The sequence below is a fragment of the Peromyscus maniculatus genome, chromosome 4 (assembly GCF_049852395.1).
Source record: "Peromyscus maniculatus bairdii isolate BWxNUB_F1_BW_parent chromosome 4, HU_Pman_BW_mat_3.1, whole genome shotgun sequence".
Taxonomy (NCBI): domain Eukaryota; kingdom Metazoa; phylum Chordata; class Mammalia; order Rodentia; family Cricetidae; genus Peromyscus; species Peromyscus maniculatus.
This window is the reverse complement of record NC_134855.1, coordinates 79,677,750-79,704,742: the sequence shown is the minus strand read 5'-3', so window position 1 is coordinate 79,704,742 and position 26,993 is coordinate 79,677,750. Positions and strand designations below refer to the sequence as shown.

The following is a 26,993-nucleotide window of genomic DNA, read 5'->3' as shown; positions in this document are numbered from 1 at the left end:
AGGAGCAAACCGCCCAGTCCTCTTCCAAAGTGGTTGCACCATTTTACACTTCCATCAACAACATGGGAGTTCTGGTTGCCTTACTTCCTGCCGGCTTTTGTTGTTGTCAGACTTTTATTTAGTCATTGCTCTCTGTGGTTTTAATTTGCTTTGCTCTGATGGACTAGAAATGCTGGGCGTCCTTTTAGAATCTGCTGATCTTGGGCATAAGCTCCTGTGTAATCTGTTGGAATCTCTTTTGTCCTTTTAAAATTTGTGAGTTTGACCTTTCACCGTGGATTTTATGGCCCTCATTTTAAGTTCAGTCCTGTGTGGGAAAAGTGCTGTAATAATGGCGTCCAGCATACACAATGGCATAAACACATCAGAAGTTTCTTGCTTTCTTTTATGGTGGCTCAGAGTGGTTTGGGGTTGAAAAGAATAGTGGTGTTTTGTCTCTCATGGTTATTGAGGGACAGCTCAGCGGCAGGAGGCGTCCCGTGGATTAGCGCAGGGTTCTAAGTACTTGAAGCAGGGGGTTGGAGAGGTGGCCCAGTACTTAAGAGCACTTGCTTTTCCTTGCTCAGGACCTGGGTTCCCAGCACCCACATGTGTCTCACAATCGGCTGTAACTCCAGTTCCAGGGGATCTGACACTCTCTGGTCTCCATGGGCACTGTACCCACATAAACGTTCATACGCATATAAATAAGTATTTTTTAAGAACAACAGCAGCATTCCCCTCCTCTCCCCCACTACTTGAGGCATCACTGTTCAGCCATAGAAAGATGAAGTGTGTGGAGAAGGGTATTTGGGAAGTTTAGGGATCAGGTTCCCTTCCATTCTAAGTGCCTTAGCTAGAACTCTGTTATGGGCTAAGAATCAGGGAAGCGGGGGAGTGTGGGCTGCCTCTGTGTCTAGGAAGCCACATTATGTTGTCTAAAACACACACTCCATAGTTCCTGGGAATCTGTCCATGTACTTTCTTGTAGTGTGATGATGAGTTAGCAGGCTCAATCTCTTTTTAGACTATTAATTTTATTATTATGACATTAAAAATGTCCTTTTTTTTTTACTTTCACTGGAGTGGTAAATGGAAATGCTGGAACTGTCAGCATTCTGCTGTCTCCTCTCTCAAGAACCAGATGTCCAGTGCCAAGTTAGATGGGTCCTTCTTTGGAACCAGGACCAGAGTGTTCATCACTGTGGAAGCAATTTAGAAAACGGGAGTCTTCCTGTGGGCAGATGTTGCTGACAAGTGAATTGGGAGCCTTGTGAACGTTGGTCGTTGAGCATCGAATCCAGAATTTCACAGGCATGACCTAGGGCCATCTAAAAAACTGCGCTCTCTTCTCAAAATACATTGAAGAGACCGTTCTACAGGTCTCCACAGAAGTTTGCATGGAACTGAAGTAGGAGTTTTGTTGCCTGCTGCTCAGATCACATGGGCTCTTCCCATGGGATACCTAGGTGTAATAAATCATCTCTGACCACTGGAGAACCTGAGCATCAGAGTCCTGACTCTGTCCTGTCCCCTTGTTACTGGGGAGAGTCTGGGTCTTAGCCTGTCCTTCCTGTCAGTGAGATTTCTGTAAGAGACTTTATGTTTTTGAGGTTAGCCCTGATAATAAGCGTGTTGAGGACACACTGCTCACATGAGGGATGGGAGAGGAGTGGAGAGGGAGTAGCCAGATTAACTCCTTGTGTGAATGAGCTTTCATGTCTCATGTAAGCAGGAGGAGCAGAATTGCTAAGTCATGGTGTGTCAGCAGGAGAGACATGGCAGAGGGAAACGTATTTTTCTAAGTCTCCGTCTTAGCCAAGGTGTTCTCTCCAGGTTAGGAAGCAGGAGCTGACTGTAAAGTGTAGGTCAGAAAATACTAATTCATGGTTATCATTTTTGTTGTCAGCTTCCGTTTTTAAAGTACCTCAACTCTGCTACTTCTAATAAAAAAAGGAAAGGGGTGTTTTTCATCTGTAGATGAGTTATCCTGTAATTCTTAAGCCTTTCTCTCCAAATCTCCCTCTGTCCTCTGCTCTTTGAATGGTTGAAGAAGATCAGGCCAGTCATGGTGTTAACAAATTTTAGTTCTATTTCAAGACAGGGAAAACACCTCTTTGCAGTCCCTGTTTTGTGTACTTGGAAGGTTTGCTCTTTATATAGGATTATTCTAAAAGGTTTCTAACTTTTGAAAACTAGTAGCGGTGTTTTGGCCATGAAGCAGTGAAGTGAATACCTGAGATATATTAGCAACTACTGTGACCTGTTTACTCACGTCACTTAATAAATAAGACAGCATAGCCTTGCTTGAGAAAACATTGCTCATGTTTCTAACCGAGTGACTATATTCAGTCCGTTCTTGGAGCCCTGGCTCAGTGAGTGTGGAACCTGACATTTACCATTTTCCTCCAAAGAAAATGCTAAGACCAATTTTCCTTACATTTGTCTCGTGAGATTATTGGGATGTTTAGGTGAAATAACTTGTGTGGTATAGTCTCCAGCCCCACCAGCTCATTGTAGTTAGTAAATATTTTTTTTTTTTTTTTCCGAGACAGGGTTTCTCTGTGTAGCTTTGTGCCTTTCCTGGAACTCACTCTGTAGTCCAGGCTGGCCTCGAACTCACAGAGATCCGCCTGCCTTTTCCTCCCGAGTGCTGGGATTAAAGGCATGCGCCACCATTGCCCGGCCTTGTAGTTAGTAAATCTTTATCGGATGGTGGAATTATGATTATTTTCAGGGCTGGGGATCCAACCCAGAACCTCATACACATGAGAAAAGTGCTTGACCATTGAGCAAGACCTGCTTCCACTGCGGTATTTTCATCTAAGAGCATATATTACTGATAAATCCTGCATCAGCTTTCTGCCCAGTGCTCCCCTGAATATCCCTTGAAGTTGGGCAATCTTCCTTTTCAGTCTTTGCCCTCTGGGTTCTTTTCTGAACTGTTGCCTATTTAAGTTTTGGAGATAGATTGTATGTACACGAGGCCATGTGAGGAAATCTGTTAATGTTTTAGGAAACTGGATCAGGTGGTAGAACGCTTGTATGAGAGTCTTGTCTATGAGTTTTACAAATTCCAAAGTGACTTTTCCTCAGTGTTCTTCCATATATATATAACTCACTATATAGTGTCACTCTCTATGGGTGTATGGGGGCCATTTTCATCCAAACCAGCACAGTGACCCTGGGGGAGAATGAAGCAAGGGTGTGCACAATATCATGTGGGACCTTGGACACTGTGGTCACTCAGAGGAGGGGCAGCCAAGAGACATCTGATGTAACTAGATCTGGAAATGGTGGGTATTACAAGTAGTTGTTTAATACAGTAAAATACCCTGCCCAGTTTCAGAGATGGTGACTTCTTTAGAACATTGGTAATATAATCCATCGTATCAGAAACAATTATTTTTAGCCCAAAGGCACAGATTTCTTTTCGTTTTGTTTGTTTGTTTGTTTTAAATTGAGAAGTGATAGCACACATAGCCAGCATACACAGCTTTAGAGAAATGAGCGTCTATCCACAGCATTACTTCTGAACGGCCCCAGCATGGAATCTGACTGTGAGCTCCACCGTATGACGGAATTCAGCCCTCAGGGAAGCACCAGCTGGCATGGATTCTTTGAAGACCATCTTTTTACTGTTCGTTTTGACATTGGCTATCAAGCACATAACGTTCCCTTTTAGGGGTGCTTATCTGGGGACTCAGGTGTGGAATCCAGTGCCTATCTCTAGTAGCAGCTGAACCAGGTAGCAGACATTAGTCACCTCTGCTTCCCACAAGTGTCTTAGGAACTGACGTTGAGGTGTGACAAGGAGTTCCGAGAGCGGACTGTAGTATTTCAGGACTTAGCGCATAGGAGACTTAAGAACAGGAAGAAGGCGTAAAAATTACAAGATATGACAGTGTAAGTTAAGGGTTCAACTGTACTGACTCTGCTGTTCTTTTTTCCTTTCGTGTTTGCCTAGAAACCCGATGTCCTGACCACTGGAGGCGGGAACCCAATAGGAGATAAACTTAATGTCATGACCGCTGGGTCCCGAGGGCCCCTTCTCGTTCAGGATGTGGTTTTCACTGATGAAATGGCACATTTTGACAGAGAGCGAATTCCTGAGAGAGTGGTGCACGCAAAAGGAGCAGGTGAGAGCTGTCTGTGTTCCTCACCCCTAACCTGGCTCCAAGGATTCCCCAAAGCACTTGACACCTTGTAGTTATCACACATAGCCTTCCTTCAGTAAAACCCCGAATCTCCATTCTTGGAAGAAAGGACAACTTTTCATTAATAGAAGAGTAGCCTAGGTTAGATTATATGTATTTCTATATAAAACAATTTTAAAAATTTATTCATTTAATGTATATGGGTGTTTTGCCTATGTACCATGTGCACAGTTAGTGCCAAGGAGGCCAGAAGAAGACGCTGGATTCCCTGAACTGGAGTTACAGACAGTTCTGAGCTGCTGCGTGGGTATTGGATGTTGAACCTGGGTCCTCTGGAAGAGCAGCCTGTGCTCTTAACTGCTGATCCATCTGTCCAGCCCCCAACCAGTTTTTAAAATACTAACTTTTGGGAGCCGGGGAGATATCTCAGTTGGTAAAGTGCCTCCTGCCTAGCTGTGAGGACCTGAGTGTAGATCGTCAGCATCCATGTGTAAAAAATGCTGGCATTTATAGCACACTTGTAACCTCGGTGCTGGTGGGAGGCTGTGTGTGTGGGAGGAGGGGAATGGACAGAAGCTCTTGGCCAGCCAGCCTAGCCAAACTGACAAACTTCAGGTTCAGTGAAAGACCTTTCTCAAAAAATAAAGGTGGGAAGCAGCAATCAAGGGCATCCCGTTTCTCCTTCGCCCTCCCCACTCATGCATATGGATAGATTCATACCTGCATGCTCACATGGTGTGCACATACACCAGACAAACAAACAAACAGCTGTTTTCCAGCCAGGTGTGGCATGTGGCACACACCCGTGCTGTCAGCACCTGGGAGGCAGAGAGAGACTGAGTTCAGGGCCAGCCTGTGCTAAGCAGTAATATCCTGTCTCAGCAGATCAAGGATTGGGGGTGTAGCTCAGTACTCGGGTGCTTATTCAGCAAACCTAGGGTTCAGTCTCCAGCACCACACATACTAAACAGTAACCTTCCATTATTTTCCATTACATAGTTCAGTAAAGGAATGAAAACAGAGATCGAGTAACACATACCAGTTGCAGCTTGGTTAAAATATGCTCTTATGGGATAAATACTGAAATGAACTGCAAAATAGAACATACTTATGTGGGAACGGTGAATTTGTGTGTTTTTTTTCCTTCTCTTTTGCCTAACTTCTGTAGAACTTGGATCTTTTTATAGTGGATGTAAAAGATGATAATAGTGTTTAAAAGAAAAGCCCAATAAGAAAAAGAGTAGCAGCCGGGCGGTGGTGGTGCACGCCTTCAGTCCCAGCACTCCGGAGGCAGAGGCAGGTGGATCTCTGAGTTGAAGGCCAGCCTGGTCTACAGATCGAGTTCCAGGATGGCCAGGGCTACACAGAGAAACCCTGTTTTGAAAAAAACAAAACAAAACAAAAAAGGAGAAAAGAAAAGGGGCAGCATGGGAAGGATAATGCATTTCTTCTCAGCCTGTTCTGTGGACTCAGTCGGCCTTCCCGATTCCTTCATCTCTTCTTTCTAGAGAAGTTTCTCCCCATTGTCTTATGTCTTCTCTGCTGTCACTTGCTGTGCTTCCCCATTTGTCCTTTGGCAGCTGCTCTTTCTCCTTCCCTGGAAATGAGTCCTTCCGTGTCTTTCCCTGGCGTCGGCCTCTACCGTCAGACCTTTGTCCTTCGTCCAGAAGTCCTTTGCCTTTGGTCCGCCTTGACCAGCTAACACTCCCAGCACCATCATCGTCTCTTGACTCCAGCTGTGTGGCATCCATCCGAGCACTGAGTGACAACAGGGCTTTGCATCTGGCTCTTAACATTCTGTGTTTGCTTTCTTCCCCCCCCCCACCTCACCCCCCATCGTATTGGCAGACCCCGGAACACTGTTCAGTTTTCCTTGTCACAAGTGCCGGTGGAGGGCCTGGTCCTCCTGGGGATGGTCTTATGCTGAGAGTTTCTGTCTCCCTCCTTAGGTGCCTTTGGATACTTTGAGGTCACTCACGATATTACCAGATACTCGAAGGCAAAGGTATTTGAGCATATTGGCAAGAGGACTCCCATCGCAGTTCGCTTTTCCACAGTCGGTAAGTCAGTCTGTTTTGCATGCCTCTTTTGGTTCCTTCAACCTGCACCTTATTTGGGGACATTTATAGCTTAATCTCAAGAAAAACATACGAAGACATAGGAAACAAGTACTTCGGTAAGTTTTAGCCCATTTTGCTGTAGAGAAAATATCTGGAGACTTACAGGAAGTTACTGTTCTGTTTGCTGAACCGTGAAGGGGTTACCACTGCAATTCTGTGACATTTTGAAATAGCTTTCTACAAGGGTTGCCTCAAAGGGAAGTATGGAGTGGAAACCTTCTTTAATAACCATTGTAACAACTTCCCTTTACTGAGAATTAAGTCTAGAGCAACAATAGTATAGGTGATTTATTTGGAGTAATCTGTAGATCTACTTTGCAGTATGGGATAATCTACTCCAGGATGATTAAGAAGTTTTATTATTGTGTTACAGAATTAGTATTTGTACTTAACATTATTATATATATCCTAACACATCACAGTGCCTAATCAGTTAGACTTCTCTGTTAGGTTCTGTGCTTAAAAACAGACAAACAAAAAACCGTGGCATGTAAAACTGCATGAGATAAATAATAAAACCTGTGTCTTAGCTAATTTTCTCAATACTAGCTTCCCCACACTCACTCTTCCTTAAAATTTTCATTATTTTTATTTTATGTGTATGGATGTTTGCCTGCATGCATATCTGTGTACCATGTGCCTGCCTGGGTCCTCAGAAGCCAGGAGAGGGTGTCGCATCTGCAGGAACTCGAGTTAGATGGTTGGGAGCTGCTGTGTGGGCGCTGGGAATTGAATCTGAGTCTCAGCTCTCAGTAAAAGCAGCCAGTGCTCTTAACTGCCGAGTTCTCTCTCCAGCCCCAGACAACTCACTGTTTATTGCTCTAATCTTCATAATTATTTTCTTACCTTAATTACCCGTTTAAATGGATAGCCTTGTCAGCTGTTGGTATATACGATCTCTTATCACTTTCAATTCAATCTTTTGTCTGATTTCTAGACCCAATTAGCAGGTAGGTTGTAGTAAAAATACCGCAGACATTTAAATACCGAATCTGACTCCAGGAAGCGGATTGAAGATGCCGAGTTTCTCTGTGATTTATAGCCGTGTGGCTGCACTGAACTCGGCTATGGTTCATTCTTCTTCCGTCTGACTCTTCCAGCTGGAGAGTCAGGCTCCGCGGACACGGTCCGTGACCCTCGTGGCTTCGCAGTGAAATTCTACACTGAAGATGGTAACTGGGATCTTGTGGGAAACAACACCCCTATTTTCTTCATCAGGGACGCCATATTGGTAGGTGGCGGGCTGTCTTGCTCTCTACAAGTGCTGTTGATTTGTATTGATTTCCAGTTCTCTTTAGGGATTGGCCTTTGAGGATAAGCCCTGGAGAAAAAAAGAGAATGTGGATTTTCCGGGTTGCCCTTTAAATTTTTTTTTTTTTCAGAATTTAGTGTAGTTCTATCACAGCAGTTCTTAACCTGTGGGTTGTGACCCCTCTGGGGGGGTCACATACCAGATATCCTGTATATCGGATATTTATATTACGATTCATAATAGTAGCAAAATTACAGTTATGAAGTAACAATGAAATAATTTTATGATGGGGGTGACTATGACATGAGGAGCTGTATTAAAGAGTCACAGCATTAGGAAGGTTGAGAGCCACTGCTCTATAAGATCAAATGATAATTATCACTGGCCTTAGATTTGACATGTCAAGATTCACTGACCTAGTGGAAACGGTCCAGCTTCCGTTGTAGAGCTTGGAGGATTAGTCAGCACTGGCTTTGTCTGAGAAGCAGATAGAGCATACTTGTGTGTGTGTGTGTGTGTGTGTGTGTGTGTGTGTGTGTGTGTGTGTGTGTGTGATGTGTGTTATGTGAGTGTGATGTCTTTGGTGGTTGTTTTAAAGAGATACTTCAGCTTGGAGTGCATTTGATCCTAGAGTATCCAAAGAATTGGTTGTATTTGCTGATCAAATATTATTTGAAAATCTAGCAATCTAAATTTCTGGAATTGGGTTGATCAGAATTATAATCCGTAAAGGAGCCATAATATATCATGTAAGACACTGTAATTCTCGTAAACTTAGGTTTGGGATTCTTATTTTCTCTTTTTCTTTCCCCCTGCTCCCATTTAGTTTCCATCCTTCATCCATAGCCAGAAGAGAAACCCACAAACTCACCTGAAGGACCCTGACATGGTCTGGGACTTCTGGAGCCTCCGTCCAGAGTCCCTCCATCAGGTGAGAATACTTTCTTTTTCAGGCTCCTGTATCACCTGGGATGGCATTGTTAATTAGGCCTTGCCATGTGTCTTGCTTCTCAGGTCATTATATTGGAGTTGGCTTCTGTCTTTTTGGGGTGCTTCTTCAATTTCTTGACCACAAAGAGTTTACAGTGGCGTGGTGCTTAGATGGTTGGAAACACAATCAGTTAATATTTTGAAGACTAGGAATAAAGTCTAGTCTGAGGGGAAGCTGCGTGTTAGGGAGATGAGAGGAAAGCTGTGCTAAAGTCAACGTGAGGGTCTAGTTTCCAGATTTGCTGTAGTGCTCCTTCATAGAATTTGATGATATTAGTGATTCATGCTTTGTCACACTTGACAATTTTTGTCATTTTCTGTAGGCAAAATAATAACTTCCGATGGGAAGTTAGTGGATGTGTTCCATGTCCTGAGGAGTTTTCTGGAAATGCATGGATGTGCAAACTTGGGACACTTCAATTTAAATGGGAGGATTTCCGTTTCTGTTCCTTAGGTTTCTTTCTTGTTCAGTGACCGAGGGATTCCAGATGGACACCGGCACATGAATGGCTATGGATCCCACACATTCAAGCTGGTTAATGCAAATGGAGAGGCGGTCTATTGCAAGTTCCATTACAAGGTACGTGTTGTCTGGCCCAGGGTAACAAGGCCTCTCCTCCTACCCAACTCTTTTTACTTCTCCTAAAGGACTGTGCAGAGACTGAGAATTCTCACTTTTCTCAGGCTTCTACCAAAGGTACAAAGAATTGATACAGTTGACTAGTACTGTAAATATTTTGTTGGCCACCAATTCCTGGACAAATTCAGGCCTTTCAAATTAGAACTATGTATAGTTGATGGATTCTTCCTTACATGTAGTTAGAGGTTAGAGCACATGGCTTCTGTCTTTGGTATGATCTTGGCTTATATTACAATGAACAGTATTTACCAGTGAACTTGAGAGGGTTAGCAGTATTCCCTGAGCACCTCAGGAGGTTAAAAACTTCTGTTTCTAAATACTACTGCTAAACCAGAAGGAAGTGGGTTCATGACAAATGAAGTCTCTCTCCTTTTTGTGTGTGTAGAACTGAAATTGAATCTAGGGCTGCTAGTCAAGTACTATATATACCATTGAAATACTACACCCCCAGCACCTCTTGTATTTTGAGACAGGATCTCATTAAGTTGCCCAGGTTAGCCTTGAACTTAGTTGGTAGCTTAGCCGAGCCTTGAACTTGCAATCCTCCTACCTCAGCCTCCTGAGTAGCTGGGCTTTCAGGCCCACACAACCAGGCTCAGCATAGCTTCCCTTTTTAACAACATTCCAAAGGCCTGCTTTCTTCTGTAATATTTTAATACTTACTTGAACAAGCTATTTAGGTGTGTTAAATGGGAAAAGGTTTCCTTTAGCTCTTGGATCAATGTTAAGAAAGCAGTTTGGTCCCTGGATTTATAGATGCCAGGGAGCTGTGTAAGGTCACAAGACTCAGTGACTGTGGGGGATACGGAGCCTAGTGGGTACCCCTGGGTTAGGCCAGCCTTAACTCAGATCTTCACTGTCCCATGCTGTGACATTGGGCATAGTGCTGAAAGTTCATTTCATTGTAAAACTGGGATACACCTACAGCTGTCCACAGGCCTGAATAGATTGCTTATAGGATCCTGAGATAGCTTGAGATATATATGGATTCATTCATTCATTCATTCATTCACTCACTCACTCATAAATATAGCTTATTCTGATTTGTACTTTCTTTTAAACCCAAGGAATTGGTTAAAGTCAGAACAACATTGCACTGTTATGACACATTGAACATATTGGCTCATGGGGTGATCTGCGGATGGCGGCCTTCATTCTTAAATCCTGAAGTTGCCTTCTCCTTTGGTCCCTTCCAGAGTTGATTTTGCTGAGTGTTTCCATGACATGAGGCTTCTGGAGTCTTATTAGGCACATGGTCAGCCAGTTGACCAGGGCTATAGTGACAGGAGTACTGAGGAAAGTGATGTGATGCCTTTTTGAAGGGGATTGGTTTGTTTGGAAAGGCAGAGTGCTGATTTTGCCTGCTCCTAGAGAAGTGTAGAGTGGCAACAGGGAAGCTCATAGTAGTTCGGGGAACTCTGATTCTGTAATTTCTAAACAAACAAAAGGAACGTAGCAGGGATGGAGGGATATGCTGATCACAATTTCAGGAATTTTTCTGAGCTGTTTTAAAATGGGAATTAGGTTATTTCCAGAATTCCAGGGTGTATATCTAAGGCAAATGCTGCGATACAGTATGTCCAAGAGGCATCTGCAACTCTCATGTTTTTTGAAGCAGTGTCCATCAGATGGTGAATGGATTAAGAAGATGTGATACAGTGACCTGCTGTTAGGTCTCTCTCTCTCTCTCTCTCTCTCTCTCTCTCTCTCTCTCTCTCTCTCTCTCTCTCTGTGTCACACACACACACAGACACACACACACACACACACACACAGAGAGAGAGAGAGAGAGAGAGAGAGAGAGAGGCAGAGACAGAGACAGAGACACAGAGAGAGACCCTGTCTCTCAAAGTCACAATGACTCAAAGTCACTCATTTCACTGCTGCGCTAAGTGAAATGAGCCAGGCATAGAAAGACAGATGTGGCATGCTCTGCCTCATAGGTGGAATTTGAGAACTAGAGGATGAAATTAGAATATTGATCATCAGAGGCCAGGGAGAGTAGGGCCTGGAGGGATGGGAAAGGCTGGCTGATGGTATTGAGTCACATTTGGGGAGGACCAAGTTCTAATGTGCTCTTGCACAAGGAAGAAAGGATTTGAGTGTTTTGCTTTAAGTAAATGATAAATATTCTCCATTAATATGCATAATTTTGGTGCTTTAATGCATCAGTTAAAATAAATAAAAAACTATTTTAAAAATCCCCTTTTAAAAACTCTTTAATTTTTATTATCTCTTGCTTATTTGAACTGATAAGAGTTTCTTATTATTAAGAAAGTATTTTTTTCTGATTAAAAAGTAATATAAGCATAAAAGTACAAATGACATAGAATACATAAAGGGAAAGAGAGGAATGATTTTAAATGTGAAAAGTCTGGAAGAAATCCCCTTGACATTGACAAGAATTGGGATAAGTAAGTACAGTCAGATCTGAACAACAGAAGTATGATTTAAAGAAATTGTCTTTGGTCACCTCTTCCGTAAACTTGGACTGACCTTCCCACTTTCACTCTGCAGACCGACCAGGGCATCAGAAACTTGCCCGTTGGAGAAGCAGCAAGACTCACCCAGGAAGATCCAGATTACGGCCTCCGAGACCTTTTCAATGCCATCGCCAGGGGCAACTATCCGTCTTGGACTTTTTACATCCAGGTCATGACTTTCAGGGAGGCAGAAACTTTCCCATTTAATCCATTTGATCTTACCAAGGTAAGTCAGCAGCAACTATTTCATTCTATAAGTCTCTTCCTGTTTAATAATAATAATAATAATAATAATAATAATAATAAATAAATTACAGCTAAGCATTCACAGTGAGGGGTGGGCTGGCTATGAGGCGGAAGCTCGGCAGGGTCCTCATGTCTGTGAGTGGCTGCCTGCCTGCCAGTGCCTCACTTCCACTCCCATGTGGGAAGTTCATCAGGGTCACTTTGGAGGCCTCCTGTGTTATTAGCAGGGGACAAGTTTTGAAAAGCTGATATCCTCTGGTTCTGCACAGTTGTCAATATTTACCATTTGCTCTCACAATATGATAATGCAGTCACCTGATGTTCTTATCGTGGTTCTCTGGGGTTAAGCATTATTTTCACTGCCTTGATTATATTTGAAAGTTGGTGTTTTCATGGATGCCTTTAATATCCGCCGTCTGGTAATTACGAATACAATATTGTTTTCAGGTTTGGCCTCACAAGGACTACCCTCTTATACCAGTTGGCAAGCTGGTCTTAAACAGAAACCCAGTTAATTACTTTGCTGAAGTCGAGCAGATGGCCTTTGACCCAAGCAACATGCCCCCTGGCATTGAGCCCAGCCCTGACAAAATGCTCCAGGTAAGCCAGTGAGTTGAGATGTTCTGAGGCAGGTGCCTGTCTGTGTGCACACATACATGAGCACACAGTGTATAACTTGGCATGATCTTTATATGAGGAATTGCTAAAACTTTCACTTGAATTTCAGTTGAGGTGCTTAATTCCTTTGAGTTCACTGGGATGAAACATCCTTAGGTGGCCATTCTATAGTTGTACCAATTATAAGCCACACCCATGATAAAATATCTAATATTTGAAGATGTGAACACTTGATCTCGGGGAAAAAGATATAATAGAAATGTCTCCATATTTTAGAAAAAAATAACATGGTTAGCTCAGCCATTATATCTTATGTTATAAGATCTAATTAATAGTTACAATCACTGACAACATAATTTTATACATTTCTATTCCAGGGTGATACTTACCTGTTTTCTATCTGTGAAAACAGCTCCGTAGATGATTTTTATTAACCAGATTTTGTGATTATTGGCAGTGGAATAGTTTAATCATGTGATCTCACCAGGCATTCAGTACCCTTCAAGCCATGTTCTAGGGTGCTTTGCCAAGAGTTCAAAGAGTGAAAGTTCTACTTTGGACCAGGAATCAGTAGGAAAATAATTGGCTGAATAATTGCTGTGCAAACCAATCTTTTGTGATTTTTAGATTCTGAACACAAAACAGAGGTTAAAGATTAGATCTTTGATCAGACCACAGAGGTCAAAGGTGGCTGCTTACGTAAGTTCTGATTTAGGCAAGCGTCAGGTTCCTTGGAGAGCAAGCTGAGATTCTCCATGTGTCTTTGGGTTACCTTTGCTGTGACACTGGGGACATCTGATACTTTTTTCATTAAACAAGCTGAGCACTGCCCTGCTGGGTGTGTTACTGTGAAAGGCTGGACAACTGTAGTATAAGGCAGAGCGCAGTGATGGACCTGAGGTTGAAATGTGTGAGAGAGGGGCCAGTCACAAAATTCTAGGAACAAGATGGCATTTGAGATGGAGTTTGCAGGCTGAGTAGGAGCCTGATTTTCAGCAAATGACACAAAGCAGTAGAGAGCATGCAGACAGGCACAGACGTGCGCTGTGTTGGTAGTATTTGAACTGTACAATTACTCTGTCCTGAATGAGAGGAATGGAGTGTGGTTCACCAAGTCTGTGTTAGAGGAGCCTTTAAATGCTGGACATTCGTACAACTCTCTGTTTTGGGAAGCAGAAGGATTACTCAGTTTTGAGAAGCATGGCCTGGTAGCTATCCAGTAGAAGAACTCCTCTCAGTGATGAATAGAAAGGGAGGAGCTGAGGTTAGGGACAGAAAAGGAACTGGAGTAGAGTACAGCTATAAGCAGACGTATCTGGGGTTTGGTTGGCACTGGAGAGTAGAGGAAGTATGGCCCTGCCCTCTGCCTTTCCTGCTTGGTGGGTGGAAGGGAACGGAACTGTGTGATTAGGGACTAGCAGGGTCCACCGGGCAGGAAAAAGTCATGGACAGAGCTCAGATTGCATAATCCTGGTATTGAGAAAACATTAAAAAATGAAAGGTGACTCAGGTCGGCACAGGAGTCCAGTTTACCAGTGTCCTTTGGGTCTGCAGCGACACCTGGAGTCAGATAGCAGCTCAGTCACACAACCAAGAGAAGACTGAAGATCGGATGGAGTACCGGTGAAGCATCCTCAGCAATCATGTATTCCGTGCAACAAAAGAAAACAGATGTAGGCCAGGCATGGTGTTATTCAGCTGAATATGGGGTGTGTGAGGAGACGCACAGTTTGGGAAGGACTGTTGGCCTCCCTTAGCCATTTGCTGACCAGGGTGGGTAAGGACTGCAATCTGAGAAGCCCTTGGAAGGTTCTTTTATGGGAATATCTGGCAGAGAGCAAATTAAGAAGGCTGCAGTTACCCCTGAAGAGAATGAGCGCCGAAGTGAGGCAGTGACCCTTGCTGTGTGGATGGACAGTGTCTTCGTTTAGGTTTAAACAAGGTCATGTTAATAAATCTTAAAACTTAATCCACTGCGGTAAGCCAGCGCATCATGAATCAGCCAGACTAGTGTAGTGCAGGAAGCAGAGAGACTGTGCCGAGGGTCTGGCTGTGCGGCTGTGTGGCCTCCCTTTGCTCCCATACTCGTCATTTACAGCTGGAATCTGGAGAGAAGCTGTGCTGGTTGCTTGAGTGGGGAACGACTCTTCGGTCAGGTAGAGCAGCGTTGTAAAGGACAAAGCCTTGAGTAAGGCCCCATGCGAGCCGGTGTCAGTGTGTGCTCCCCGTGGCTGTTTCTGAATCTGTGTGTGTCTCCACTCGTAGATGAGGATAGGGTTGCCGCTCATAGACGAGGTTAGGGTTGCCTGCTAAATACAAGGTGATCAAGCCAGAGTGTTGTGCTAGAGGCTCCATCCAGAAGCTACCCATGACTCCATTCTATCTTCTCGCCTGTTGATGGAGTTGGGGCACGTGGCTTCTGGAGCCAGTGGAGGCAGCCAGCTTCTTTCTGTGGCTGGAGTATAGTGCCATCCGCATGACCAGCCATCTAAATGTTACCTGGGTGATGTGGAGTGATTATGGGAAGCAGGCTTACTTAGCCACCACGTTGGCAGAATCAGTGGGACCTCGTTAAGCATGGCGCTGTGAGTGATTTGGTACAGAATAAGTGCTGTATTTGCCTTCTTTAGCTTGGTGTTTAGTTTTCATTTTTAATGCTCGTTTTAAAAAATGTAGTTCAATATTAAAATTTTAAATCAGTTTTAAGTTAGCATGTACATTAATGAGTTTTCATGAAGACATTTATATATAAGTTGTTATTATACTTTGTTTTTATGTATCCCCTTTCTCCTCCTCTCTTCCCCATCTTCCTCCCCTGCCCACCCCCCTCTTCTCTTCTTCCCCATACTGCTTCCTCCCAAAAATCCCTCCGGCTTTTATGTCACATTTATTCTATTATCTCCCCTATTTTCCTTCCCCCTTCCCCCCCTCTCCTGGTCACCTTTCTATGGTTTTAAACCTTGGTTTTTATTTTGACTTATATAATTAGGAACAGAAGAATATGTCTAAGAGTCAGGTAGTGATCAAGGCTGTGAAAGAAGAATTGCCATAGACTAAAACCTTGCATGATAAGAATAGTTCAGTGATTAGATGTTAAGATCAATGCAGAGCAAATTCTAAAGCTTTTTGCTGATGTCAAGATGCTTCTCATCCTGCCTTGGGAAATATAAGGCATAATTTGCGTATTCAGGTTAACCTCGGAGTCATTACCTGTGGCTGCAAAGGGCCGGTAGTTCCAACCACAGCTTTCTCTCCGTGTTTGTTAGTAAGTCTCAGAATACAGAGTGTGTATTATTTACCGTGCAGCATAAGAAACATTTCTTTGAACAATTTCCACACAGCTGGCTTTCTAGAATTGCACTGTGTCCCATGAGCAAAGGTTCCGTTCTTCCCTTGGAGTAGAGGGCTGGGGAGGTGGAGAATTCATTCAGGATTCGGGTGAGGTGGAATGTTAAATGCCACGCCGAGGCACTGTCTCATCCTGGGGAGTTGGTAGGCGCCATTGTGTAGGACAGAGTGAAGTTAGTTGCCCGGTTGGCATGGGAGATTAGGGGTGGTGTCTTTAGGAAGAACACACTTTCTAGTGGGAAGAGGCTTAGCTCTGCAGGGCAGAGCTAGGCAGGGTTATGCAGTAATTGTGTACTTTGATTTTTTTGAATGATGTTTGTAGCGCGTTTCCTATTTCATAAACAACCGCTCCTAATGTCTGCTGTGTGTATTACCGTAGGGCCGCCTTTTTGCCTATCCCGACACTCATCGCCACCGGCTGGGACCCAACTATCTCCAGATACCTGTGAACTGTCCCTATCGTGCTCGCGTGGCCAACTATCAGCGGGACGGCCCCATGTGCATGCACGACAATCAGGGTAGGCCTGATATATTTGGTTCCTTGTCATGGGGCGCGGATGGGCTGGGATGCTGGCCAGTGGTCCTCAAGCCAGCCCCCGTGAGAATGCCTGTGCTGTATGTAACATGCTCTGCAGGTACTGCCAGCCACCCAGGTCTGATGCTCAGTGGGAAGTTTTGAGCTGCCCGTGGTCTCTTCTGGTTTCTGTCTGTTTTATGTACATTCCTGAGATGTCCCTCCTCAGCTTGCCCTTGGTGTCTGTCCTGCAGTGGGAGGGTGGGGAGAAGAGCTTAGACAGGGCTGTAGTGCAGGGTATCCAGCCTAGGTTACAAAATGTGCAATTTCCCCGAGTCACTCATACCGGGACTGAAACCTTGGAGATTCGAAGGCACAAAGTTCCTGCTTCTTCCTGGTTCTGGTAAAGCCAGAGGACCAGGTCTGCCTAGAAATTAGAAGGAAAGGGAGGGGATGGAGAAAACCAAGGGAGTCTTTTCCATGTTTTTCTCTTAAGTTGACATTTCTTAAATAGTCAACTGAGATGACATTCTCCTGCATTTGGGTATTTTGGGGTTCATTTGTCAAGTGCATGGCTTTTCCCTTTTAATTCCCTTTTCTGATGCTGTTGCCCAGACAGCCTCTGATTAGCCGAGCAGAGTGCTTGGTTGATGTGCTTTCTTTTAATATTCCAGTTTAATAGATAACTTCTTAATTTCCTGCTGGGGGCCCTGTGTTTCAGTAATAGGCTAGGGAAATAGATCTCTGCAGAAGTTTGACCAGTGATGTTTATTTGTAGTCATAGTTATCTATATGAAAATTAGAGGTATTATATATTATAGGGTACACCTCCAATAAAAAGAATATATGTACCTTAAAGGGGACTTGGAAAATAGATGATAAAAACTGATTTAAGAATCCTAACACCCAGAGGCCATGATGATTGCATTTTTACATATTTCTTGCCATTCTTTTCAGTGACTATTTTTACACATTTAGTTGTTTTTGTATGTGCCATTTTGTGCTCGCTCCCCCCGTCATTACTCCCAGGCTCCCCTGCTACTTACTGAGTCTGTACCCCTTCTGCCAAACTCCACTGAGTGGGTGTAGTATTTCTGCTCTCTTAGGACTCTAGAGGCCCCGGCCTGAAGTAAGAGATACTCCCTGCATCTCTATCCCGCCTTTCCATTCTTCCAGACTCTGTTTTTCTCCCCCTTCTTTTGTGGCCCTTTTGTTATTGCAGCTGTGCATGGCACAGACTTCTGTGTTTGTCCTGAGCTTCATTTGTAGCTAATTGTTTCGTGTTTGCATCCCACCGGCACATGTGTGAGAAAGCTGCTTTGGGGTGGATGTTGAAGCCCTGTGCTTGGCTTTAGAACGCATTTGGGCCATGCTCTGGAAATTCTCATGAAAGAACTTAATTGTTCCCAGTTGCCAATACCTCCAAAACAACTCCCACTTTTGAGTAAAGGTCAGAAAGTATAGAATTTAAAAATTCTCAAAGGGCGAATTCTTAGTGAAGAACTAGTGTGGTGGTTGGTGTTGAACGTTCTGCTTTTCATGCCGACACAGCAGCCCTGGGCTACTTTCTAAAGTGAGTAAGTGATGGCCCTCATGGTAAAGGGCCAACGCCCCCTCCCCCAACTCTACACACCCTTGGTGTCTTGATCCCTGAGATAAGAAGCTTCTCCTAATTATCCATGGTGGATGTCTGTCCTGGCGGAGAGCCATGAAGCCTTCCTGTCGCTGGCTTCCCCCTGTAAGCCTCTTAGGTTCCTAGACGGTGTTCCCGTCCAGGCAGTGGAGGCTCTGATAGGCAGTCTCCTGCTGATATCAGCCAAAGCAGTGTGCAGTTTGGAATGTAAATACACCAAAACAAAGGGCCATTGAGATGACTCAGAGGGTAAGCCTGAAGACCCGAGTTCAATCCTTGGGACCCACATGGTGGACAGAGAGAGTTGACTCCCACAAGTTGTTCTCTGATCCCCACACATGTCCTGTAGTACAAGCATACGCACAGTAAATAAAAATGAAAAAGATGACAAGTGAGAAAAGAAAAGCTTCATTATTTATTTCAGAATCATAAAGGATGTATAATTATATCTGCCAATATTTTGTTCAATAAATCCAGATAAATGAATGCTAATATATTACAAATACAGATTAAAAAAAACACCCCCCTCTTTTTAAAAACCTTTTTTAGGGGGGAATAGAAAAGTAGGATTAAGGAGAGCATTAGAGCCTGCTAAGGAGAAAAGTTCTAAAGTCCGTGTGAGGAAGAGTGTCATCCAGAGGCAGAAGTACAGGTTCTAATCCCAGGCAGAAGTACAGGTTCTAATCCCAGCCCCCACTAACACCCGGGTCAGCAGCCCTGAACATCTCAGAGCTCCAGGTTTGGTCTGCAGACAAGGGAACAGGGATGGATTAGGTCACTCTGCATACCTGAGAGTCAGTGTTTGGGTGGAGCTTCCATCCGATCGGCAGAAATTGTCAGATCTCTGGACCGGTCTCAATGGCAACCGCGTCAGATCTTTGAAGACTCTTCCTGGTGCAGATAAGCTAAGAACCTTTGAAGTGTTGCCGCGGCTTTTGAGATCTCTTTATACAGACTTAGAGTGAGGCAGCCCACGTGGAGGTTTAGAGAGGGCAGCATCCCCACCCCCACCCCTACCCCGCCAGCCTGAAGCCAGACCTGGGAAGTGAGGAACTGTTGCCCAGCATGTGGTATGTACACCACCTAATGTGTGTGTATTTGATTCCCGCTGGCACCTGCTCCTTCCCACACCGGTGCCCTGCAGGCAGACGTTTGGCCCTCCCCTGAGTAGGTCTCTGCTTCTCTTTGAAGGCGGTGCTCCAAACTACTACCCCAACAGCTTCAGTGCTCCGGAGCAGCAGCGCTCCGCCCTGGAGCACAGTTCACAGTGCTCCACAGATGTACAGCGCTTCAACAGTGCCAATGAAGACAACGTCACTCAGGTAACGGCTTCCTTGGCTCCTTGGTGGGCACGCGGCTGGTTTTCTCATCAGGGCCTCATTGTATAGCCCTATCAGTCTCATTCTATAGGTCTGTTGGCCTGGAACTTGCTGTGTAGACCAGGCCAGCCTTGAACTCATAGATACCTACTTCTGTCTCTCAAGTAGGTATCTTGACTAAAGGCATGTGCCATCACATCTGACTTATTGTCCACTTCTTAAGGTAGTCTGAGGTGTCTTGACCTGAAGCCAGAGAAGTCTTGGCTCTCACAACGAGTCAGGCTCCTTATTGTGTGGAGTCAGAGAGTTGTGTCATGCTAGTCTCTGCATTCCAGATGTGGGGACCCATTTTCAGTTCCCCTAGCCTTTCTTAAGGGATACAGTTGGGCGATGCTGGGGGAAAATGATCTCCTGAGCATCTAAGAAGTAAGCAAGTAAGACCTAAGCATCCTGGCAGAACAGCCCAGTTTCCAGATGTTAAATCTGGAGATCCAAGACAGCTATTGAAGGCTGGAAATGCGGTACAGCGCTCGCCTCACCTCGCATGGGCAGGGCCTTGGGTTTGAATCCTGGTACTACAAAACAGAACAAAACTGGCAACAAGAGATAAGGGGTTCCACTCGGGGCTCCTGGGCATGTGGTCCAGCTGTTCTCCAGATGTTTACTGCTTTCCACTGTGCCCCCGCCCCCCGCTTTTTCCCCTCTGCCTCTCAACTTCTGCTGCTTGGTCATGCCCATGGCTGACTCTCCTTTACGGCTGTTTCTCTTTCCACCTTTTCTCTTTTTGAGTACCTCTCACTCTTTCCTCAATAACCAGATGCTCATGGCTGATCTTTTCACCAGGTTGTATCCTTGGCTTTGGACCAGCCTGCTGCTAACTGCCCTCAGTCAGGTGCTCACCCTGTTTCCAGTCACATGTCACTGCCCTGTGGGCTTTTCCAGTGGCTGCTGTGGGAGCCTGTGTGTGGGCTAGGACCTCGTGCAACTCCCAGCACACCCAGGCAAGGAATGGGAGTGTAGCTGCTCCACAGTCCTGTGTGGGAGCGTTCTGTTAATTAGTATTTAAATTCAGTTGGAACTGTTTTTATTTTCTCAGTTTGAAAATGCAGAGTCCAAGTGAAATAGTCATAAATACATAAATGAGTCTCTGTTTGAAATGGGTATGTGTATGCGTGCTTGCTGTTTTATCGTGGGATATAAAGCATATTTAGGTAAGCCTAATATAGCCTGTACAGTATTTCATAGTAAATGTGTTATTCTTAGAGAGATGGGTGACATCAAGTGTATTGCAGTATGGTCTCTGCTGCTCAAGGAATTTGCGTGTGTGAGGTCAAGACAGGGGCAAAGCCAGCCATACAACTCCTGTAGAACCAGTTAGTTAACAAGACTGCCATTTGCACATCAAGGTTTCCTATATGAGCTTTCTTGGGACCCTTCTTATTTTAATGAGAGGTTTTCTTATTGCGATAGGACTCATTTTTAATCAGCCATGATACTGGTATTATGGGTTCAAAGCATAATGGCACAATAGTAGAAGTTCTATGAGATACACCTAAGAAGCTTCATGTTTATTTCTTTAAAAGTGGTTCATGTGGCTTTCTGCATCTAGGTTAGAGGACTTGTTCATATCAGACCTATTCTCTCCTGAAGAACATTGGAAAGACAGATGAAAAACTTTGGAGAGGGCCCAGAGAGATGGCTTAGTGGTTAAGAGCACTGGCCGCTCTTGCAGAGGACCAGGGTTCAATTCACAGCACCCTCATGTGTCTCAAACTGCAGTTCCAGGGGTTGTGACACCCTTGTCTGACCTCCTTGGGCACCAGGCAAACATGTGGTACACATTATAATACACGCAGGTAAAACATTCATCTACATAAAATGAAATAAATTTTAAAAAAAAGTAAAGAAAAGCTTTGAAGAACTAACAGAGCAAGGATTTAATGACCAAGAGCTCAGAAAGTTGCAGGAAAAAAAAGTTGTGTGTGTGTGTGTGTGTGTGTGTGTGTGTGTGTGTGTGTGTGTGTAAATAGTTTGTTTCCAGAATTCCTGGAAAATTGACAGTGAGCTCCCGTGACAAGCTGGCTGTGGTGAACTACTGGAAATGCTTCCAGAAATTCCTTCAGTGGGGAAGGGCATTGCAGCCAAGTCTGACACCCAGAGTTTGAGCTCCAGAACCCACATGTAAGAAAGAACTGATGCCCACAAGTTGTCCTCTAACAACCACACACGTGCCATGGCGTGCACATGTGTGTGCACAACAAGTAAACAAACAAATAAATGTGAAAAAAATCCTTTTTGGTTCAAGATGATAGATTATGGTGACATAGATGCCTTGTCTTTCTTCCTTCCCTCTCTCTTTCCCTCCCTCCCTCCCTCCCTCCCTCCCTCCCTCCAGAGACAGACTATATTAAATATTCTGAAAAGGTGTTACAGTTCAGTTAAACACGTTATCTTTAGATTCCAGTAATGAACATGAGTCAAAGAAAAAAGAAAGAAAGAAAATGAGTCACAGAAGCAACTGGAGGTATACCAGAAGTCTATATCTGATGGGATTCTTGACTGATTTGTCTCTTTATGAAGGTGTTATATCTCTGAGGAGTTAAAGAAGTCTCAGGTTTTGTGGGTTTTGGAAAGCTGGAACTGGTCTCAGCATAATGCCAGGACCAGGGAAGAGCACCACTCTGGAGATACTACCCACCGACTGAGCATGCCTCTTGGAAGCATATGGGCTCTAAGTAGGAGCAACCAATCCTGAGAAAGTTAGATGTGTACACACACACACACACACACACACACACAAATACACACACACACACATACTCATGCACACACTCATATACACATGCATACACACACATACACACACATGTATGCACACATACATATACACATGCACACACACACAGGCGCACACACACACAGGCGCACACACACACATACATGCACAGAGACACAGAGAAGAAAACTAGTTATGAGCTACTGTCAACCAATGAATGCTAAACAGAAATTAATTCAACACAGATGGCAGTTTTATTTATATTTTTTCAGTGATTTTTTTTTTTAAATTGTGTATTTCAAATGTAGACTCTTGGGTGAGTTTTTTCATGGTCAAATGGCTGTTCTATTTTTTGCCCTCTTGTTGCTTGAGCAGGTGAGGACATTCTACACGAAGGTGTTGAACGAGGAGGAGAGGAAACGCCTGTGTGAGAACATTGCAGGCCACCTGAAAGATGCTCAGCTCTTCATTCAGAAGAAAGCAGTGAGTCTCTCTTTGCTAGCTTAAGGGTGACACCTGCTGGCTCATGCAGGTAGTGCAGCCGTGTGAGAGACCCTTACAAGGAAAAGCATGGTTTACAGTTTACCTCAGCTAAGGTGACTTTTTAAAACAGTGGAGCAATTCCCAGTCAAACTCCGATTACCTTGTCTTGATGTTTTATCTTGTGTGATAATACTCTCATTCTTATCCGTTTCTCTAGTGTGTAGAGATTTAGTTGAGTTTATAGTGAATTCTTGTGTATGCTGTTTAATTCAGCTGCAGCCGGTTCTGCGTGCAATAGTGTGAGATGGCCAGATGTGGCTCTGCTTTAGTCTCACTTAAGCTTTTCAGAGGATGAGAAGCATTGATGCCAGTTTTGTGGTTTGAAGCTCGTGTCAAGGCTCAGTGTCATGAGTCTGTGACTCTCCTTCAGATGGAGTAGAAGCTTGCCTCTTTTCTAGAGCGAGAATGGAGCTGTTCCCCAAAGCAGGCTGAGTCGAGATGCTGGGATGTGTCTGCTGGCTGCTCATTGAGCTACATGAAGCCCTCTCTCTGGCTTCTAGCTTTTTGGTTTGTCGCAGGAGTGTATTCATTGTAAACCTAGTGGCCCTTCTGTTTCCTTGTGTTAGTTGCCACTTCTCTGATCATAGGACCACTATCTGGAATGTTCTAGAACCCAGATCAGGTACTAGCAAAGAGCTTGGTGGTTGCTCTGGGGGATAGGTAGGGCAAGTTTTATCTCTTGTTCCTGATGAGAATAAAGAATGCAGCCTGTCAATGGTGGAACTGGGCTCCCATCCTTGGTAGTCTCCTGTCTCTGAGTCTCTAAGGCTTTCTGTTTGTTTCTGGTGCCCTGCCTCCTTTCACTGCTTCTGGGGGTTCAGCTGCTGCTTGGGGATACCTTCATGGAGTGGCCTGGCAGATGCCAAGATTGTGCATAATTCTGAATTGAGGCAGTGAGTGCCAAGTCTGTTCCATCATACAGATCACGGACTTGTGAAATACCCAGTGTGAGGTCAGCTGTTTACAGACAGCTGGTACAAGTTATTCAGGCGTGTTTTCCTGTCGTAGCCTATGAGGTTGGTTGTATGCTTTCTCCCTGAACAACACACAGTTCTTGAATTCTCTGGTGGTGTTTAGTTGTCCTACAATTCAATTCAGTTGTGACAAGAGTCCCTGGAATTAGTGTCATAACCACAGATTTAGGGGGTCACCCCTGTAAGACCCCTCCCACTTTTGATGTCCATGAGATACCTGGCACATCCATAAGTTCTGACGACTGTCTCAGGGTTCCCAGGATCATCTACTAAGTTTGACAATTCGCTAGGATGGCTCACAGAACACAGGAAAACCCCTTGTCTAGTATGATCTGTTCGTTATAAAGGATATCTTAGTACTCATTAAATGGAAGAGGTACAGAAGCTAGGTGTGTGGGAAGGGTGGCCCTGCTGCATCATCCTCCCAACACCTCCATTCATTCACCCACCAGAGGCTCCACAAGTCCAGTTGGTCATATGAGGGCTTTCATGGAGCTCTCCTTACATAGGCATGGCTGATGCAGTCATCAGCTGTGAGGTGATTGGACACCATCTGCAGGCCCTCTGCCCTCCCTGGATGCACAGGGGTGGGATTGGAAATCTCAACCTTCAAGTCCTACGTTTGTTGTGTTGTGTCTGGTACCAGCTCCATCCTGAAGCTCATCAAGCTTTCTACAAAGCTCCTCAGTGGCACACTGAAGATGGTAAATTCCAAAGGCTTTAGGATCCATGTGCCAGGGATGTAGAACAAAGACCAAGTGTGTTTCTGTGATACCACATAAGTGTAATTATCTTGCTCATTTAGAGAGAGGGCATTGAATCTCGGTAGGTGACTTTGGTATGGCAGCTCAGCCTATAGACTGAAGAATTTAGACTGCGCCCCCCCTCCCCCCTAGTCTTCTTCCAGAACCAGTATAATGTTATGCCTGTATGGCACAACTTCCTATTCATGTTCCTTCCTCATCTAATGAACAAGCACAGTGGGATAGACACCAGAGGTCAAGAGTGCTTATATGTGGGTGAGGAGATGCTTATGTGTGTCTTCCTTTGGCTATAGGTCAAGAATTTCACTGATGTCCACCCTGACTATGGGGCCCGCATCCAGGCTCTTCTGGACAAATACAACGCTGAGAAGCCTAAGGTGAGCCCAGAGTGGTATGACGGGCAGAGGAGTGTGTGCTGGGCTGGATCAGATACAGTTTGGTTTCCACTGGTGTTATCTTGTCAGTTCAGCAGCTATTAGGCATTTTCTTAGAGATATAAAGAACTGATATGCACAGCACATAGGCTTCAGTTTAGCTCCCCACAATGTGAAATCATTCACAGTGAATGAATTTCTGGGTTATAAAAGAAATCCCCTGGCTAACACGCTAACATGCTGACATGCTGGTCTTCTCTTCCTTTGACACAGAACGCGATTCACACCTACATGCAGGCTGGCTCTCACTTGGCTGCAAAGGAGAAAGCTAACCTGTGAGGCCCAGATGCTCAGCGTTGCCCTCCACCGAGATCTCTTCTGAAGCAGAGCACAGGGCTCACCTGGAGTCACCGCTGGACAGTCTCTCCCCTGCTGAAACACAAGCTCACGCTGATGTCTTTAAAGTGATAATATGGCTTCTAGAGTGAATAATAGCAATGCTTTGGATGCTCTTTCCCCGAGGGGGAGATTAAAGCTTAGGGTTTAGCAGTCATTTAACAGAAACATGGATCTACATAGGACTTCTCTTCAGATTGTTCACTTAAAATGACTACATTTAAAGTAACTACAAAAAAGGTTTTCCTAGCCAGGAACATGATTTGATTAGATAAGATAAAAAATCTTGGTGAGATTGGTGTTTTCTCATGTTACCTCATGGCCTGATATATATACATCTCATACACACACACACACACACACACACACACACACACACACACACACACACACGCACAAATAAAGAAGATAAAGATGGCCCACTCAGAAATTTTTTTATTTTTCTAAGGTCCTTATAAGCAAAACCATCTTTAATACATCAGTGTCTTCCAAAAATAACTTTAGCACTGTTGAAATTTTTTTTGAGGGGAAAGGGAGGTTTTGAGATAGGGTTTCTCTATATAACAGTCCTGGCTGTCTTGGAACTCACTTTGTAGACCCGGCTGGCCTCGAACTCACTGAGATCCGTCTGCCTTTGCCTTCCAAGTGCTGGAATTAAAGGCATGTGCCATCACTGCCCAGCTGCACTGTTGAAACTTAATGTTTATTCCTGATCAGATTCTTTTTTTTTTTTCACTTGAAATTGCATTTATGCTAATACACAGTGATTTCACATAGGTTGATTTATACTTGCTTACATTTTTACAATAAAATGATCTACATGTGTCTTAGGGTTTTTATTGCTGTGAAGAGACACCATGACCACGACAACTCTTATAAAGAAAACATTTAATTGGGGTGGCTCGCTTACAGTTTCAGAGGTTCAGTCCATTATCATCATGGCGGGGAGCATGGCGGCATGTGGGTAGATGTGGTGCTGAAGCCGAGAGTGCTACATCTTGTCAACTGAGGAAGTCAACTGAGAGACTGGGCGGTATCCTGAGCATAGAAAAGCTCAGAGCCTGCCCCACAGTGACACACTTCCTCCAACAAGGCCATACCCACGCCATCAAAGCCACACCTGCTAATAGTACCACTCCCTATGAGATTATGGGAGCCAATTATATCCAAACTACCACATTCCACTCGCTGGCCCCCATAAGCTTATAACAATATCAAAATGCAAAATGCAATTTAGTCCAATTTCAAAAGTCCCCATTGTCCATAACAGTCTCAATAATGTTTAAAAGTCCTAAGTTCAAAGTCTCTTCTGAGATTCATGCAATCTCTTAACTGTAATTTACATTTTCTTTTATAAAATCAAAATAAAAAACGGATCACATGCTTGCAACATATAATGGCACAGAATATACATTACCATTCCAAAACATGGGGAAGGGAGCATAATGAGGAAATACTAGAACAAAGCAAGACCAAAAACCAGCTGGGCAAACTCTAAACTCTGCACCTTCATGTCTGATATTGACATGCTCTTCAGATCTCCAGCTCTGTTCAGCTTTGTTGACTACAACACATTTCTTTCTCTTGGACTGGTTCCACTCCCTGTTAGCAGCTCTTCTCAGCAGGTATTCCATGACTCTGACATCTCTCTTAACATCTAGGGTTCTCTAAGGCAGTCTAGGCTTCAACTTCACAGCTTCACACAATGGCCTCTCTACTAGGCCTCCATTCAGAGACACCCCTGACACAGGCCTGGCCTCAGTGGCTTTCTTCAGGCTCAGAGGCAAATTCCACAACCCATTTCTGTTACCCTTAACTGTAAACACAGAACCACATGGCTGAAGCTGCCAAGTTCTGCTGCTTGCTG

General features: G+C 44.3%; 1 protein-coding gene across 1 annotated transcript in view; it reads left to right on the top strand.

The window, feature by feature from the left end:
• Window positions 1-25,951, top strand: part of Cat (catalase) — a 28,913-nt gene extending 2,962 nt beyond the window's left edge. The window contains exons 2-13 of the mRNA XM_006983625.4: window positions 3,947-4,118; window positions 6,086-6,196; window positions 7,357-7,487; window positions 8,335-8,439; window positions 8,953-9,078; window positions 11,656-11,847; window positions 12,315-12,467; window positions 16,213-16,351; window positions 19,172-19,302; window positions 22,451-22,558; window positions 24,650-24,733; window positions 25,004-25,951. Of these exons, the coding sequence (XP_006983687.3) occupies window positions 3,947-4,118; window positions 6,086-6,196; window positions 7,357-7,487; window positions 8,335-8,439; window positions 8,953-9,078; window positions 11,656-11,847; window positions 12,315-12,467; window positions 16,213-16,351; window positions 19,172-19,302; window positions 22,451-22,558; window positions 24,650-24,733; window positions 25,004-25,069 (1,518 nt within the window). The 3' untranslated portion in view covers window positions 25,070-25,951. The remainder of the gene's footprint in view (window positions 1-3,946; window positions 4,119-6,085; window positions 6,197-7,356; window positions 7,488-8,334; window positions 8,440-8,952; window positions 9,079-11,655; window positions 11,848-12,314; window positions 12,468-16,212; window positions 16,352-19,171; window positions 19,303-22,450; window positions 22,559-24,649; window positions 24,734-25,003) is intronic.
• Window positions 25,952-26,993: the final 1,042 nt, after the last annotated feature.